Consider the following 18,042-nt stretch of genomic DNA (forward strand, 5'->3'; position numbering starts at 1 on the left):
ATACACATCGGTGTACATTCATGTACATTCTCGTGTATCTCGCAAGTTTTTTTAAGAAAATTAGGATAATAATAGAATTAGGATATTAATAGTAGACATACAGTTGTTCAGAACAGAATACCTTACTGATATTATATATAGTGACCTTTATATACTATTTTAAGTTTCCTAATTCTAGTTGGCAGAAGTGATAGATGTAATCTCGTGAAATCTTATCTTCTACTAATCTTATCTATTCCTTCTATTAATTTACAATATAAGTTTGTTTGCGTTGCTCTTTTCACTCTGATTTATTTCAAAGTTATTATTAAAAATTTTCCGATCTTTTATCTAGAATTTCGAACAAAAAAATGTGAAAAAAATCCGGGAATTCTCAAGTTATTTTTTTTTTACAAGATTTCAATGAACACTTTGTAATTGCATATATTTATGAGCTTTGCACGTAATAATATAATTATTAGTCAAATTTGAAACCAATATTTAAAATATCAATGTGATTAATTTGATTATATAACTTTCGTTATTTTGCGTGGATTGTTTCGGACATTTTAATTTTATAAATTCACTAAATGTATGACTGTTATTTATACACGTTTAATGTAAACTGTTTTAAAATTAAAAAAATTATTTATCTCTTTATCTAAAGGATAGAACAATTTTTACTGTAATTGTTTCATTGTCAGATCATCAAGCAGAATAATAAAAATTGAGGTATAATGTTATATAAAATATCAGAAATGTCTTAGACGTGAGTAATTACGTTAAAAAATCATGAGTTAATAATGTAGAGTTAATAGAAAAGAATGGCCAGTACACGTACCAAGATAATTTATCAATATTAGCACTTATAACTTGATTTCACATATTTTATCGAAAGATTGACTGCTATTAAGATTCCAATCACACGGATGCACTTAAGCCGAATCGTCATTTTATCTGATTTAAACTTATTACGGATAATCTTATGGAAATGTGAAAACTTTTTAACGGTTCCAAAAGCAATCTTTCGATTTAAAAGATTGTCGTTACTGGGGTCGCGTGTACACATTGGGAAAAGGATTCGCTAGCATAACGAGCCAAGTTCCGCTTTTACCGGCACGAACTTTCTCCCTTCCAGACCTATGACGTCTGCAAGAGGGACCGTGCGCTATGTACCGCGAATAATAATCAAGAAGTGCTCCGATGAGAGGGACTGTGCTCATGAAACTACCCCAGACGGTTATGAGGAAACAACCCCTTGCGTCCGCGCCGAGACGAGTCACTTTCTTGTCACTTTTGATTCACCGGAAGGAGGTGCATAAGAGAAATACATTTTATCATTATCTCGTGATATCCTTAGAATTATTAAAGGATAAAATCCGAAGTATCTCGATAGTGGAATATACATATGTTAATTAATTAATTAATTCTACTGCTTTTTGTTAATTAATTCTAGATTTTTATACGTTACGAAATTAGAATTTACACGCAGTGATATTTTCATCGTATTTATTAATTTATTTTAATATGTAAGAAATTTTTAAGCATATTATAGATGCAAAATGTAATGAGAGATAATATTTCGTTTTTATTTATAATAATTTCTAGGCTTTTATTCTATTATTTTTTATTAAAGATTCTTGTAATTTTATTTAATTAGCAATTAAAGGCGATTTTCTGGCCATCATCGTAAAACGGAGTTCTCTCTGATCTTTAATGTTTACGGGTCTTTAAGTCTCCTTCACCTCTTTTGAAATCCGTCACGTTATATCAACTGCCCTGCTATACTCGACAATTCTACGTGTCACCGTGTAGATGTTGAACGTATGCAAGCACTCAGCATCGGTCAATGTAGTTGAAAAATCGGACCGCTTGTGTAAACGTTATAAAGCGACGCGGCTGCAGCTGTCGTCGGCGCGGAGAAGAGTAAAAGAAAAGAGAAGCAGATATTTAGCTCTCTTTCTCGGGAAGGAAGCCAATCTTGAGAGTAGGTCGTAAAAGCGGTCGTGTTTACCCCTCGCGGAGGTTTCACGACCGGCAACCAAGACGACGCGTAAACGTGCATTCTTTTTTTAGGATGCAACGCAATTCTTCCTCCTACTTTTTTCTTCTTGCTGATAAAGATTGACATCGAACTGCATTCAGAGATATCGCTTAATGATCCCATTGAAAAGGTGCCGTACTATCGTAAAGTCTGTTATATTAGTTGAAACTTTTCTAATCTCTCGTCGGGGAACTAACGAATGATAAGCTAACGAGATTTTTGGAGACTATCGCCTTTTGTGATCGAAACATGGACCGCAGACATGGACTTGTAGTAGAAATGTATATTTTTGTGCTCACATTCATATATAAGGTGACCAACTTTTAATCAACTAATTTTGGGATATCAACCTTAACATATCGAGACTCAAAAATATACGTTGGATTATAAAAACATGTGTATCTTATGTATAATATTATACTAATCAAATTAAATAAGATATATATAGCTATGTTAATAAAGGATTTATTTATTAATAAGATTAATTATATAATAATAAAATGAAACGATGACTTACTACTGCGAGTTAACCGTCGTTAACTTAATAGGAGATTGGTGAAAAAAATCCTTATAAATCCTAATAAATTTTACATTATATAATAAATCAAGACAAATGGCGTTTCGCTAAGGATTATTTCGGAACACCTCTATAAAAATTTTTATAATTCTATCAATATTGTCACGTAAATACCATCCATATTAATCACATATCAAAATCGCTGTACTAAATTTTTGTAATTTAATGCCAGTGCTTATTGAATTCTATTTCTGCTTGTATATACATTCACTTCAGATTTCGCAAAGTTTGTGTTTAGTAAATCAAGGGGAAAGCTTCTAAAGTACACAGATGTGTGCACGTTTCACTTTTTGACAGTTATAAAACTTAAAACATAGAACATATCGTGGCGGTATGATACTAAAGGAAATATCTGGATCCACAATTATAGATAGGGGAGACTTGCACGATCCGCGCGAAGATAAATAAAAGAGCTTGGGGTTTCGCTCTCTGATAGATTTATGACCATGCATTATGATTCCCAGCGCACACGGTGTGACGGTTAAATAGCGTTCAGGATCACTACGGGACATTTGTTACTAGTCGGAATAAATTACATGCTGAATGTTAGAGACTATTATACTTATTGTTATATTTTATATGTATTCAGTAAGACGACATTCTGTAACAATACTGACAATGAAAACAATCGGAGATTCGTGGGATAGGAATAAATAAATCAACTTGTGTGATTTAAATGTCAGCAACGTCTCGCATTACTCTTCCACGAATTCATCGATCTATTGTTTACTATAAATTAGAGACTCGATAACGAAGTTTAGCCAGGAACGATTTTGCCAAAGTTGACGAGAGAGAAAGGTATAATATATATACTCTATCTTCCTATATATATATATATCCTATCTCGCTCTAACTTACACTATTTCAGTTTTATAATCTTAATCCTCTGTCAGCAATGTGAAATTTTTACTCTTCGTCCGCAATCTGGCTTTTACTATACATTTTTATATTATTCTGGATTCTACAAAATATTTTAAAAAAGTCACACACTTGTGAAAACTTTAATAATAAATTTTTATTACCATAGAAGTTGATCTATCAGAATTAACAATCAAAAAGTTGTCTGTGCCTTATTAAGTCCAATACTGCGATAGAGAGTTAATTAATCCTGGCTATACACATTGGAATCCCAGAAATCTCAGTGCAATTTACTAAATCGAGATTTTTTTCGTGTTTCTAAACTTTTCTTTTTTTTTTGAACCTATACATATATCTCGAAGCTTTTTAATTCTATTAACTTTTACACATTATGCATTTGTTAAGTAGTAATTCAATCAATTTATTATTTAATTCTTTAATCAATTGTCCATCGATTGAAAAAAATTAATTGAAGTATGTTCATTTTTGCGGAAGAGAGTTACGGTAACAAATATAAATGGAGTTCTAGGGATCTCGAGTGTGTATATCGAGAGTAAAAAAAAGTATATATAGCTAAGATTAATATCATAGACTAAAACAGTCTAAGAAGCCTATTCTGTAACTCTTAACGACTATAATTGTAGCGTTACAGTGTCGTTGCGCAGGTTTTGTACTTGAAAAAGCTGCGCAACGATATTGTAATGCAATTAGTCGTTAAGAGTTACAGAATAGGTCCCTCAATTAGAATGAGATAGTGTGTATATGTGTGTGTGTGTGTGTGTGTGTGTGTGTGTGTGTGTGTGTGTGTGTGTGTGTGTGTGTGTGTGTGTGTGTGCGTGTGCGTGTGCGTGTGCGTGTGCGTGTGCGTGTGTATGTATAGGGAGAAAACAATACACATACACAGTAAAAACATTTTGTTGGGAATGATCCACTCAAGTTCTTATTAAAATTTTGTTGAATTTTTAACGTATTTGAATTAATTTGATATAATGTAATTATATTATTTAAATATTTTATGTGCAATTGATGTTTAACATTTCTTATTTATTGACATTGTATCAAAATAATACAATTTATGAGTAAAGTATTCAAATAATAAAAATATAATATGTTTAAAACGTAAATTTTAAGATAAATGGATAAAATGCGTGTTGATTTAATAAATAAATACGTATAATTACATTTAAAAAATATCCTACGGTTTACTTACAAATTGTGTTATAAATATTATTTTTTGGTTATTTTTTACATAATACTTGTTATTTTCTAACATATTTATCTTGTTAACACAAAAATTTAGAGTAGACCGCAGGACATGTGAAATGTGTTAAATTTAACACAAATTTTCCAACTGTACTCTCACAGGATAAAATCATTCGAAGCCAAACTCTGTTGTATACTGCAAATGATCAAAGTCAGCTTCGATTGAAGATTCAATTCTTCCATAAGCGTATAATTTTTAAAATTTAAGCATGAAGTACCTATATCATAATACAGGCGCGATACATAATATTTCATGATAGCGACCGCAGATTAATTATTCCCAGACACTTCCACAAACGCGATAACGTTGCGTAAATGGGAGATCGATGGTGTACGAGAGACGGCGAACGGCATGGGTGCAGTCAGCGTACACGATGCAACATATAATACATACATACGTGTTGCCAGCCGGCGGCCGTGGTGCAGAGAAACACACCGATCGATTTTCGCCCCGGTATAGAGGATTTAATCCACACCGGTACGGCCATTGTGTGTATGCAAAATCCGCGCAATACTCGCCGGACGTAGAGTGGCGAATCACGAACCTACGTGTGTCATATTGTACATTTTTACCAACCATCTAGCCTTTTTTCTCATCTCCTTTTTTCGGCATTCGACGAACAGAAATACCGCTTGAATGCGCAATTCGCGTTACGAGTATTTTACTCTTGCATCATGCACTCGACGCCGCTCATTTCGTAACAGTTCCAATTTCTTTGTACGTACGTATGTATCTCCTATCAATCGTTCAATGAAATTGGACACATGTATACTCTCTTCTTCATTGACGATCGCATGAACAACGATACGTAGTTTAATTGTGGCTAATTACATTTATTCTTTGAAAAAAAAATTTATTCAACATTTATTTAAAGAAAAAATTTTTATCCCCTTATTACAATAATAACAAAGATAAATTATGATTTTGGATGAATTTTTAATATTTGCGACGTGTATATTTATACCGATATTGATTGATATATTTTATTAACAAGATGATATTTGTTGTTTTTTATAGCGGCACCTGCTCATGGCCAAGATGGCGATCTCTATTTTTCGGTGAGCCCCGCGGAACACTCGGTTGTCGAAGGACTTCCAGTTCGCTTGAGATGCGAGGCTCAGCCGAGCTCGCATGTTAAATATTCGTGGAAAATAGACGGACAGCCCCTCGCTCCCAGCCCACGAAGGCATCAGGTCGAGGGTGATCTTTATATCACTAGGGTCAATCGAATCTTGGACAGTGGGAAGTTCGTTTGCGTGGCCACACTCGAGGAAACCGGCTATTCGATCGAGAGCTCGCCTGCCAAGATCGACGTTCAATGTAAGTCTATGATTCGTACACTGAAAGAATAATTTTGTCGAAGAATCTAAAAATTTGGCTAGATAATTTTATTGGACCATCAAAATAATTTTGCAGAAATCTTAAACATGATGAGCAATGCTACAAAATATTTTGATGGTCCAGCAAAATTGCTCTTTCAGTATATTAAATATATCAGCGCACGTTTGCGATTCATTATATAACACACTATTTGCTTTTATTTTATTTATACTTATACATATTTTGATCCGCGTTTTAAATATTTTGTTTTATATGTTATTAACATCATAATGCACAACAGGGATTTGAAATTTGATGTACATTATTCTTCTATTATCATTAATTTTTATTTGAATACACTAATTTGTATACGTAATTTATATTTGCAAAGAGTATTTTTAAATAAATATTTATTTACGTAAAATTGTAACATATTCATTGCCTGAAATTTGAAATATTATATATATATATATATATATATATATATATATATATATATATATATATATATATATACAAGTTTTGACGGTACTAATTTTGAATAACTGTGGTGTATATATATATATATTATGAAACTGTTTGGAATGGATTCTAGTCGGGATTATTACGTTTTGTCTAGAAAACACAATAGAAATCTAGAGAGTAACTGAACAATTTTGATTGAAATCCATTCTGAATAATTCCATAATGTGCCTAAGTGACTTATTGTTAGAATAAAATTTGATATTTGGAAATACGACTGGAAGATTCAGACAATTCAGAGTGACTGTATTTAAAGATAACTTATGAATATTAATTGTGAAAAATAAAACGATTGTTTCTTATTATGTCAAATTTGACGCTGTAAAAGACGCTGACAAGTAGCGTATAATTATTATGACAAATGTCTAATTTCATAAGTAATAAATATATCAATAAAAAATAATCATTTGCACTGTCCACTGTTGGACAATCGGCAACAGTCAATTGTTGCCGATTGTCTTTTAGGCTTATCTCTCTCTTTTTACATTTATTCATTGCTTTTATGTAAAACAGCATTTACAAAAATTAATTACGATTGCACGTAATAATTACCAGAATAATCGCTTTCGACGTTAATTACACGCAACTTGCATTTTGTTGTTGTATATTTGACAGAACAATAAAAGAAAGTAAATGAAAAAAATATAATGAATTCTATGGTCTACTTAACATTCGCGAATCTTGCCAATTAGTACAATGAATGAAATTTCAAACATCATACATTTCGAACTCATCGAACTAACAAAATATATGTATTGTTAATAAACACGATTAATGTATAACGATTTTTTAAATGACGACTATCGAAGTAAATATATCACGCGAGTCCTTTAAAATAGTAATTCATTCGCATTTTCATGAATCTATATGTTTTCAATTCGATAAAAAGCAAGTTACGTTTTTAGATGTTCAATATTATCGTGCAATCAATATTATTGCATTTTGGAAGGGCTCTTCAATTATTGTGTATAATATTATATAGATATTCCAGACGATTAATGATATTTAAAATTAAATATACATATGTACATATTATATACATATATATTTTATATATATATACATTACATATAATATATTAGGTGTTGGAATTAATTCGTAGCGTTTTTAATGAAAGAATGTTATTTATTTCACATGAGCATTAAAAAATACATTAATGAAAGTACTTCCCATCACTTGTAAAACGCTACGAATTAATTCCAACACCTAATATAATATAATATTGATTGTTCAAGAGCCGCTTTAAATTAGTATAAAATTTAGAGAACGATGTGAGGCTTGACAATAAATGGCTTGACCGTCACAGAATATTAAATGTATTATGAAATAAAAGTACGTTAAAAATATTTCATTTCTTCTGGTTCAAATTAATTATCGAGAAATACGGCTTCTCGATATTTAAATGATTCAAACTGCCGACTCATATATTATCACGCATTAACGAATCTCAAAATGATATAGGCAAATTATATTTCAACTGAAATTCAAAATACGATAACAAAAGATTATCCGAATTCAAGCGTCGTTGAGAAGATAATTATTATCCATAAATATCGCGAAAGAATAATTTATAATTTTTTCTATCGTTTCTCATGTATATACTTCTGCTTTAAATTGCACGAAATATTTGCTATACGAAAAATAATCATTATTTTGATAGATTTATGAATTCGCTAAATCTATCACGAATCATAATTCGTATTTTAATATTCGATTAATAATTGTGAGATATAATGACATTTGGTATCTTCTAATATTATGTTTTTTTTTAATCAGGAAACTATTAAGTCAGGAAACTTTTATGTATTTTTCTATTTTTAATTTTTGAGACTTCTGGTCTTAATAAAATTTTTTATGTCATAGTTAGTGTTTAGGGATAAACAGAATTCTTTCTGAAAATATATATAGTGTTGCTGGATGTTTGGAAAAAAGATATAAGAATTGAAAATGGAGACTAAGAGTAAGTGACTCTTGCTTTTTTGCTTAGAAATACTTAACTAATAAATGACTTTTGTTTATCTATTTGAATATAATAACACACACACTGATATAATTGTTTTATTTGAATAATGATTAATTCCTTTCAATTAAGAAAGCGCATTGGAATAAAATCAGTTACTTGCATTGTAATTGATGAAAAAATTTGTTTCATTTTTTTATTTTAAATAATTTTATTTTAAATAAACTAATTTGACATTTTAAACGAGATATATATACATACACACATATATGCAGATTTTAAAGACAATATAAATGGTTGATTAATTTTATTAATCATGAAGGTGACTCACTTAATGTTTCATTTTGTGTGTTTCAAAATTATTTACTTAATTAATTTAATTAAACCTTTATTATAAAACGATAAATTGATTTGGATTTCAGATTTTTTACATAATTATTCTCTCTTCTTAAACCATTTCCGAAAAATATTATAAGATTGGAAAACTATCATGCATGCATATGTGATTATATTATCTACAATTTTCTCTGTAAAATCGATTGTTGAATCATGAAAAACAAAAAGATTGTGTTTCAAGATCAGTTTTTTTGATTGGATCGCTATTATAAATATCAAATATCAAATTTATTTTTGAAATCTGTCCATTAATTGATCCATTTGTTAAATTGGAATTTTTTTTTTAAACTAACAGTTGGGCACTTTCTAATCCTTCCTTCCTCTATCAGGCTTTGCAATGGCGCTTGTATAACTTATATTAGTACGAACTTAGTCCAATGCAGTCGTGCTCATATCTAATGCTGTTTGTCTGCGAACTTGAATTAGCCGAACTTATTACCGGATGTCTCGGATGTATTAACGAACATTAATATAGCTTATTACTTATTCATGCGTGTTATACTATCCGTACGGAGACATGTGAGTTAAATATTCCTCTCGAGAGTTTCCTCGAGAGGACGAGGCGAAAATCGGCGAGTTGTATAACAGTGTATGGTCCTTATAAAGTGTACACTCACTATTCAATGATGCGACTGCATCGGTCCGATAAACCGATATAATCCGTCGTTCAGCCAACACCACCGTTGCTTAGTCAACAAAGGGACGTGAGGCGATGGTGGACCTCGTCATCATTGCCCGGGGGATTTCCGAGTGAGAGTGAAGGAGGGGCTCGCCGCCAAAGCAACATCGTCGCTACGGCATTTTTCAATCGTCCCGTCTCCGCAAAAGCGTAGATCAAACGCTTCGTGTGCAGAAATTACACGAGCCGAACAGAGTGAAACAGAGAAGCGATGGAAGGAGTCAGGTTCGAGAGGGAACGGGAGGAAAACGATAAAGGGGAGTTCCGCGGGGGATACGAAGGGGGGTAGTTTCCGTAGAGGAAGGCAGAAATCGATTCGTGATGGTTCGAGTTACGGCTTCCCTCCTCCCCCTCCCCCTCCCTCCTACACCCTCTCCAATTATTCGCCCGCGCGACATTAATTAAGCAAGATAATTTGCTCTCGAACCGCGCGCTGTCTGATATGGCGTCCGCGGTAACCTGCCGTTCTCGCGTTCACATTTTAATGATTCACGTACGCCTCGAGGTTTCGTTCTCTAGCTGGAAATATTATATAATTTCGCGGATATTAAAATAGAAAGAGAATCCGCAACTAAGGGAAAAACATTTTATACATGTATACGCCAAGTTGTTCCATCTATATGTAAGCATTTTTATGCGCAAAAACGCAGAAACGCAGAAACGATGAGATGCAAAAGCTCGAAAAGAAAAAAAATTAGGTAAGATGCGTATAGTCGACGCACGTGAGGATGAATGAGTAATGAAGAACTTTGCAGAAAAGTATGTATTATTAGATCACGCACATTAAAGGGGATGGAAGAGGGCGATGCGAGTGGAGACGAAACGGGAAAGGAGCAAAACGAGAAAAGGAAACGGGTTGCGTCGTTAGCGTACCGGTGGTGTACTCGTTATCATGTATCTCTTCGTAATTATTATTACACGCAGCTGCTAAGCTACCAGCGACGACGCAAAGTGCACCAGGCGGACGCAAGTGTATTTAACGCGCGCCAATTTCATTTAGTAATTGCAATAAACATGGCAGCAGTTAGACAGACGTATTCCCAGCGATGCTTTTTGTCCCGTGATACTCTTTATCTCGTGTCACGTTTTTAAAACATCTAATCAGCAGGTTTTTTAAAAGAATGATATACATGCAAGATGCGGCGAATAAATGTACGCCATTTATTAATGGCGCGCTATGTTATTTTATGTTATTTCAATTTCGATTTAAAATGGGAAAGAATACACGACATATTGGTCGAGCATTTGTACAGATGACATAATCGTTTGAGATTTTAATTCATATTTGATCATTTTAATTTCGTCGAAAAGTACAACGCTCCGACAGTTTTAAATGGAATAATTCGCGCGCGATACGTCATCGACGCGACGTATGAAAGAAATCCAATTCTATGAAAAATCGAAAATTCATCCGCTAAAGATAAATTTAGAATAATAATAAACCAATGTACCGATCAAAATTATGCGGAAATGTCTAATTCTCTTTATGAAGAGCTGAATTTAGTTTAACAGTGACACTGACGGCATATCCAGTCGCTAATTAGTCTACGTCTATTATTAATCTGATATTCTCGCAGCGATTATACGTTACTTTTGAGTAATTGCTCGCAAAATATGAATATTTGCATAAAGGATTGTGAAGTGTACAAAAAAAATAATTTCATTTATAATACTTGACAATCATATTTAGATTTTATTTGTGAATACCGAGAAAAATGTCATCTGGATTAAATAATAATAATTCTGATGAAAAATGAATCAGAATTTTCTGGTAAAATCTACTAGAATTCTAGTTGAGATAATTACAATTCCGGTTGATATAATTATTCTGATAAAAATAAGAATTCTAGTAAATTTTACCAGAAATATTATATACCAACCAGAATACTAATCTCTACTACATTATCTCTACTAAAATCCTAGTAAATTTAGCCTGATTAATAGAAATTCATTTCATTTTTAATAAAAATTTTTTTATTAATATCTGTATAATAGCCAAACGCGTAATTTTTATTTGCAATAATAATGCGACAAATAGACAAAATATATAATACATAATTGCGAAAAACATAAAAAAATTATTTATATAAAAAAATTATATAACGTGTTAAATAAAAAATGATAATAATTATGAATTTATTTTTTAAAACAATAATTACAAATTATACAAATTTGATCATTGTTCGCAATTACGTTTTCTACCTGACTTCGGTATGAAAAAAAAATGTTATAGTATACGTTGACATGGTATAATATGCCATGATGGCACTGAAAGGATTAAGAAGTAAAATAGTGCTGGAGCGCACGTGTATTTATACTGTACGTGCACGTGCAGTTAGCCGCGCGCAAGTATACATTCCAAAGCGTTCGTTACGAAACGACCATTTTAGTCAATCCCTTAAACCACGATTTAATACCTAAATCTCTTCAGTACGTAGGGAGAGCACGGTGTGCATGCGCGAGTGGCACTTCTCCCACGTCTCGTATTTTCGTTTCATTAAATTTAATGACCGACCATATTTCGGTATATCTGGCGACGGGTCCTTTTCGGGACAGTAATTTGCGTTTCAGGGGTTACCAGATGATGAGACTACAGTTTTAAGCAGTTTAGCAGCATCCAGACGGACAACTCTCGTTATTGTTACTTCCCGATGCTTCCAATGCCAGGCCTCTGTCGGGTTGCGATGAAATCAATTAGACAGACAGTCGCCCGGGCGATTGATCGATAAACACGTCGGCAGAATATTGAATGCGAAACGAGATAAATTACATCTAAAAAATCCGGATGAAGTATCGAACGACGAATTGATAGCGTGCGCGGCTACGGATAATAATTACTTAAATCAATTAACGTCGCGGCAAATGTCGGGCCATATGGCGAACGAATATGTCGAATGAATTTATCTCGGCCAATTTATTTGCAAGTATAATAACCTTTAATTAGGTTCGGAACACACCGGTTAACGTTTCTCATTAATATTCAGCTATACGTTAACAACAACGCTGATGAAGTTGAATACATTCACTGCTTTTCGTGTGATTGAAATTCCGACAACTATGACGGGATACTAAATAATCGTTAATCACCGGTCGCAATAGCACTTACAGCTTTATTTAATATAGCTTTATCTAATACAATACGTAATTAATTGTGTACATTAAATGCTGCATTCTATTTTGTAGAGATCAAAATTAGAATCTTTGGTGTAAAATAATGAGACAAACAGCGGAGGAGTACTTTAATATTTGTTTATAGCTTACAATCAGTTAATTAATGATTGGATGATTTTTAATCTGGAAATAGTATCACAGAACGAACACTATGTGGCTGTCACAACCGAAAATAATGATACTTTTTGTTCAACAATACATTGAATTGTGATAAGATGAACATATCTTAATAGCCACAACCGTTAAATATGCCAATTTTACGGTTATTACAACACTACTATAATTCTTATAATAAAAAAATGTATTGATGGGCGTGGCAATTGTAGTCGTTTTTTCCGTGATAAACAAAAATTTTTTAAATAATTCAATAAATTATTTTATTCTATTAAAAACTATCCTGTAAAATACTTTGTGTATTGTTCATTGATACAATATTGTTGCGATCTGTGATAATATAATAAAACTGGATCAAATTGTATTAAAATTATTGTAAATAGCACTCTTCAATAAATTAAATGCGAGTAACATAATTGCCGATGGATTAAATACGCGACTTTATGTTCATTAAAAGTGTAATAAATCTTCTCTTTAATTTTGATAGGGAGAACTAATATAAGTTCCGCAATGTTATTCAAAGAAATTAAATTAAAATGGCACCGCCCCTTCATCGTAACTCTTCGTTAATGTTTTGCTTCTAAAATGATATTGACGCTGGCGTTTCTTAAAGAGAACATATAAGTACATTTATTCAGATTATTTTATTTGTTTATTAATATTTTTCGAAGATATTTTACAAATCAAAAAAGCCATTTTGCGTGTTAAATTCTAATTTTTATTCTTGAAAAGTCGAGCACTTTGATGAGTGATCTCTCGAACATGTACGGTGTTCATTCCACACTTCTCGTCGTGTCAACCATCCCCCTCTTCAATTTCCAACCCTTTGGCACCGGCGAGTGAGGTGACGAGCGAGACAAGCGGGAAGAAGAGTAATAACGGCAAGAAAGATCCTTTGTTCAAATAAAAAAATAACATCTCGCTACGACAACTAAAAGATGCTGCGTGTCGCAACAATGGGTGGGTAGTTGTTTGGCCTCTGACAAGGGTGAAAGAGGGTAGTGCGATGAGCATAAAGAGGGGAAGAAGGGAAAATTCAACCGTGCATCGTTGACATTCCGGAAGATCGATCTGATTTATGCGGCACGAACATAAATTCGATTGCATTAAGGCCTTTCGCGAACTGCTATGCGTTTATCGGATTAGCGTCAGAGAACACGTCTGGACTCTTGCCGTTACTTTCCTTATTACTTAGACGCTACCATTTTTATGCGCAATAACGTGGGCAAGGAAAGAATAAAATTCGCCCGTCGGATTTTACGAATCGCGTCTACGTGCATGCGTGTATAAATAAAACGAGACTAAAGTGAATAGAGCACGCGTTGATGCTCAATTATACATTTTATTGCGATGTACTTTTTTAAATATTTTACTGTAACATTTTACGTTCTATTTTATTATTTGAACAAATATTTCAAGCAAAAACTCATTTATCGAGGGGTTAGTTACTAACGGTTATAGTGTACAAAAATTATCCTTGATATGGATTACCTTTAAATTACTCGGATTACTTAAGATTACCTAATACTATCTCAAATTATTTCAGATCAAATACTACCTCATATTATCTATTAGAGTATTTAAAATTACGTCATATTTTCTGAGAGTGTCTGACATTTTTCCAAATTTACTTTGCTCATCTAAGATTACCTTATACGAGTACATAAAATATTATTGTATTTCTTTAGTTCACTCTAGAATATCTTTATAGACTATTATGTATGATAAGTATTTTCAAGAATATCGATTTTAGATTTTCATTGCTTAAGAAAAAAAAACGCATTTCTACAAACAAATATTTATTGCATACAGGAACAAAAATATAAAGATTTCGCAAACAGAATATGTATAGATAGTTACAAGTTTAATTACTCGTAACGTTTGGAGATTTTTTTATAGTAATAAAACAATATCCAATTGAATATAAATATTAATAGACATTTTATAAAATAAAAAATATTTTTAAAAAATACCAATAGTAACACAGATTCTTTGTTAAACGGTATCACAACTAGTGGTAAATTAAAAATTTTGCGACTAATCAAATTAAATATAAATAAAAAGGTACCTAAAAACGCTAAAGATTATTTAGATTTATCAATTACCTTGGATTATCCAAAATTTCGTTTGGATTGCTGAATTACCTAGCCTTTATACAAAAATCACCTCAATGACCAACTCCTCGTCATTTATCAACTCATCTTATTCTCTCTTCAAATATGAATCTTGATTTTTGTCATTTATTGCCAAGTCATTCGTATTCATTAATTGAAAAATATTTTAAAATGCTTTAATTTTAAATACAAATTAAATTAATCGTTAAGAAATAAATTTTTATGTTAGGAAAACAATTTTAGTTTTTAAAATAAATCATTTCGTCTTGTCATTCCAAATCATGTCGATATAGTTTTTAGTCTTTTAGAAATTAATTACGTTTTACGATATACACATTGCGGTCTTAATGTGTACATTTCCTACAAGATTTAATGTTTCTTCTAATATTGATGACGTAATATTAATGTAGGTATCTTTTATCATCTCTTGTTGTAAAGCAGTGCCACAGCCGCGCATAAAGTGATAAAGCGGTCGGCCATTCATCATTTCGCGAGCGGCTAATTGGCCGCCATCAGCCTGCGGCGGCGTAGACGTTAATACGACGGAGAAAACTCTTGAAGAAGCGCATTACGTGGCTATTAACGCAATACGAAGTGCCAGCGTACGCGATGATAAGATCCAAAAGTGCATGCAGTCATGCAGAAAAATCTCGTCTTCGCCTTATTCCTTCCGATGCAGGTAAATGGCAAAGGCTCGTGATTAACGATTGCGCGTCAAGAACGAAGCTATCGTTATTTTTTTATGTAACCGTCGAATATCTACGTTCGTTTTTGATCGTCATTCTAATGCAATGACGATGAGACTGTCGGATTATGTGATTTATACTATTTTCTGTGATATTCCGTTTCGCAAGCTATAATGAGAGAATTATATCCTCTTATTTAAATAATAATTTATAAAGATTCAATATTTCTAGTCTCAGACAGGCAAGCTAAAATGTAATACGAAATATTTGTTATACTTAAAAATATCTCTTGACATTAATATACGCTTAATAATCTCCTCAAATCGTATACATTTTTTTATCATGTTTCACTGTATAATTCTATATATTTATATACGAGATATAGTTTGTAAAAAGGAATGTATTCTTCTTTACTTATTTTAAATTGGACTTTGTGAGCATTATTAATCGTTTGTTAATAATAAAAGCTCTCTTTGCTATCACGTAATTTCAAGACTTATCCAACTTGTGGGTTGGGGAGCATTTTATGCTCTCTATAAATGCACTTACATGTAAAGCTTTTTTATGTACACGACTACATCGAAGGATATTTGCATTATCGCATTGCTCGTAGTCTCTATGCATAAAGCACGAGGCCAAATGACAATTAGACCCTCACGTATTGTATCTCACACAATGGCTACTTTTCATTGCTTGCTAGTTGAGTGAAGTGCGTGCACCCTCTCTTGCCTGACAGCGATGGCGCAGGAAAGCAGTACTTTGCGAATATGTCGTGAAATTTGTCGTGCGAGAGATTTCAGCACGCGAGCCTATTCAAATTATAATATTAAAAGATTGACAAAACCTACTTTAGTTTCGCGCAGACTGATGAACTTTGTATTTGCAGACAAATTAATTCAAATTTAAGAGATATTATAAAATGTGTGATATTTTCACATAAAATAAAATAATAACATTAGTGGCTCCAAGAATAAAAAAACGCTTTTGCAAAAATTTCCGTAAATATGATACGTAAATTATATATTCACGCGCAATAGATACAATTTGTAACTAATTGGGATGTACTTACCACAAACGCACGTTTACTTCAATTTTATTAAATAAACGTAAATACGTCCTAGTTTGTTGCAAATGGTATCTATCGGAAGATCGCATAAATATTTTATTTGTATTATCATATTTTAAATATTATAATATTTTAATAATTTCGTATACATATTAAATTTTACTTTAATTATTTTTCTACTTCACTTTTACGCGGATTGTTGCTAAAATACAAAGCATTATATATCCTCTTGTATTCGTTATAATGCTTCACTATCATCGTGCTGCTGCATCGCACATATTTTTTACAACTTACTTTTTTTACTCAGCCAGAACAATTTTTCTTGGGCTTGAGCGCACGCGTCTATTTCATGAAAATGAAGATCCCTGCCGTGACTATAATATCTCCTTTAAAGGTAGAAATCCGCGCGTTCTCGAGTCGAGAGAGACCCGACTACAGCTCTCTTCTTCTCTCCTTTTCACGTCCGCCTGTTCCTCGATCCCTTTCGCTTATGCGGCCGGAGAAGTCAATTCAGGGAGGGTTTGCTTGCATTTTCATTGTCTCGACTGTGTGTGCGGGCTGTTCGTCGCTGTTCGTCGCCGTCGTCGCCGTCGTCGCCGTCGCCGTCGCCGTCGCCGTTGTCGTCGCGGTCTTCGTTGACATTGACGTCGACGATGTCCCGAGAGTACAAAATGAAAAAGAATGGAGAAGGCACAAGGAAGAACGATGGTAAACTAATCGTTACTCATGCGCGCAAGATGCGTTTGCATTTTTTAAAACTTCACCGCATGTATGACGATCACCAGCATGTTATGCTCGATCTTCCATTTTCATTGCCTTTTCTTCTGTATCATCCGTCCTGCGCCTCTCTCGCCTCTTCTTCCGTCCTCTCTCATTTCGTCATTGTATTGTACAGACATTGAATTGTACATGTGCACCTGAATTGCAGCATGTGCAACACTTCACGTCGTATACGTGCTGCTACCGCGCTGCACTTTGTAGCGACCTCAAAAAGAGACACTAGAAAACGCGTTAACGCCGTAAATCATGCCTTTTCGCGATGTCTATTTTTTTTCTTTCTCCTTCTCTCTTCGATGACAACGAAAAGCGCAACGAAACGTAATCGCTAACAGGTGCGTCGGGTCTGATTAGTCGCAGCGTAAATGGAAGCGCGAGAATTCCATCGACAAACTGACGCAACGTTCTCCATCCTAAAGAATCTTCTAGTAAAAGATGGATTGGATGCCGTTTTACAACTTCTGATTGGTCCGTATTTTTCAGGACCTGTCTAAGATAAAATGAGATATGGATAA

General features: G+C 33.1%; 1 protein-coding gene across 1 annotated transcript in view; it reads left to right on the forward strand.

The window, feature by feature from the left end:
• The window catches only part of LOC105145288 (tyrosine-protein kinase-like otk), a 57,624-nt gene that overhangs the window by 10,352 nt on the left and 29,230 nt on the right, over nucleotides 1-18,042 (forward strand). The window contains exon 2 of the mRNA XM_011054744.2: nucleotides 5,740-6,042. Coding sequence (XP_011053046.1) covers nucleotides 5,740-6,042 — 303 coding nt within the window. The remainder of the gene's footprint in view (nucleotides 1-5,739; nucleotides 6,043-18,042) is intronic.

Source organism: Acromyrmex echinatior, chromosome 2, assembly GCF_024713525.1.
Source record: "Acromyrmex echinatior isolate Ae372 chromosome 2, ASM2471352v2, whole genome shotgun sequence".
Lineage (NCBI taxonomy): Eukaryota > Metazoa > Arthropoda > Insecta > Hymenoptera > Formicidae > Acromyrmex > Acromyrmex echinatior.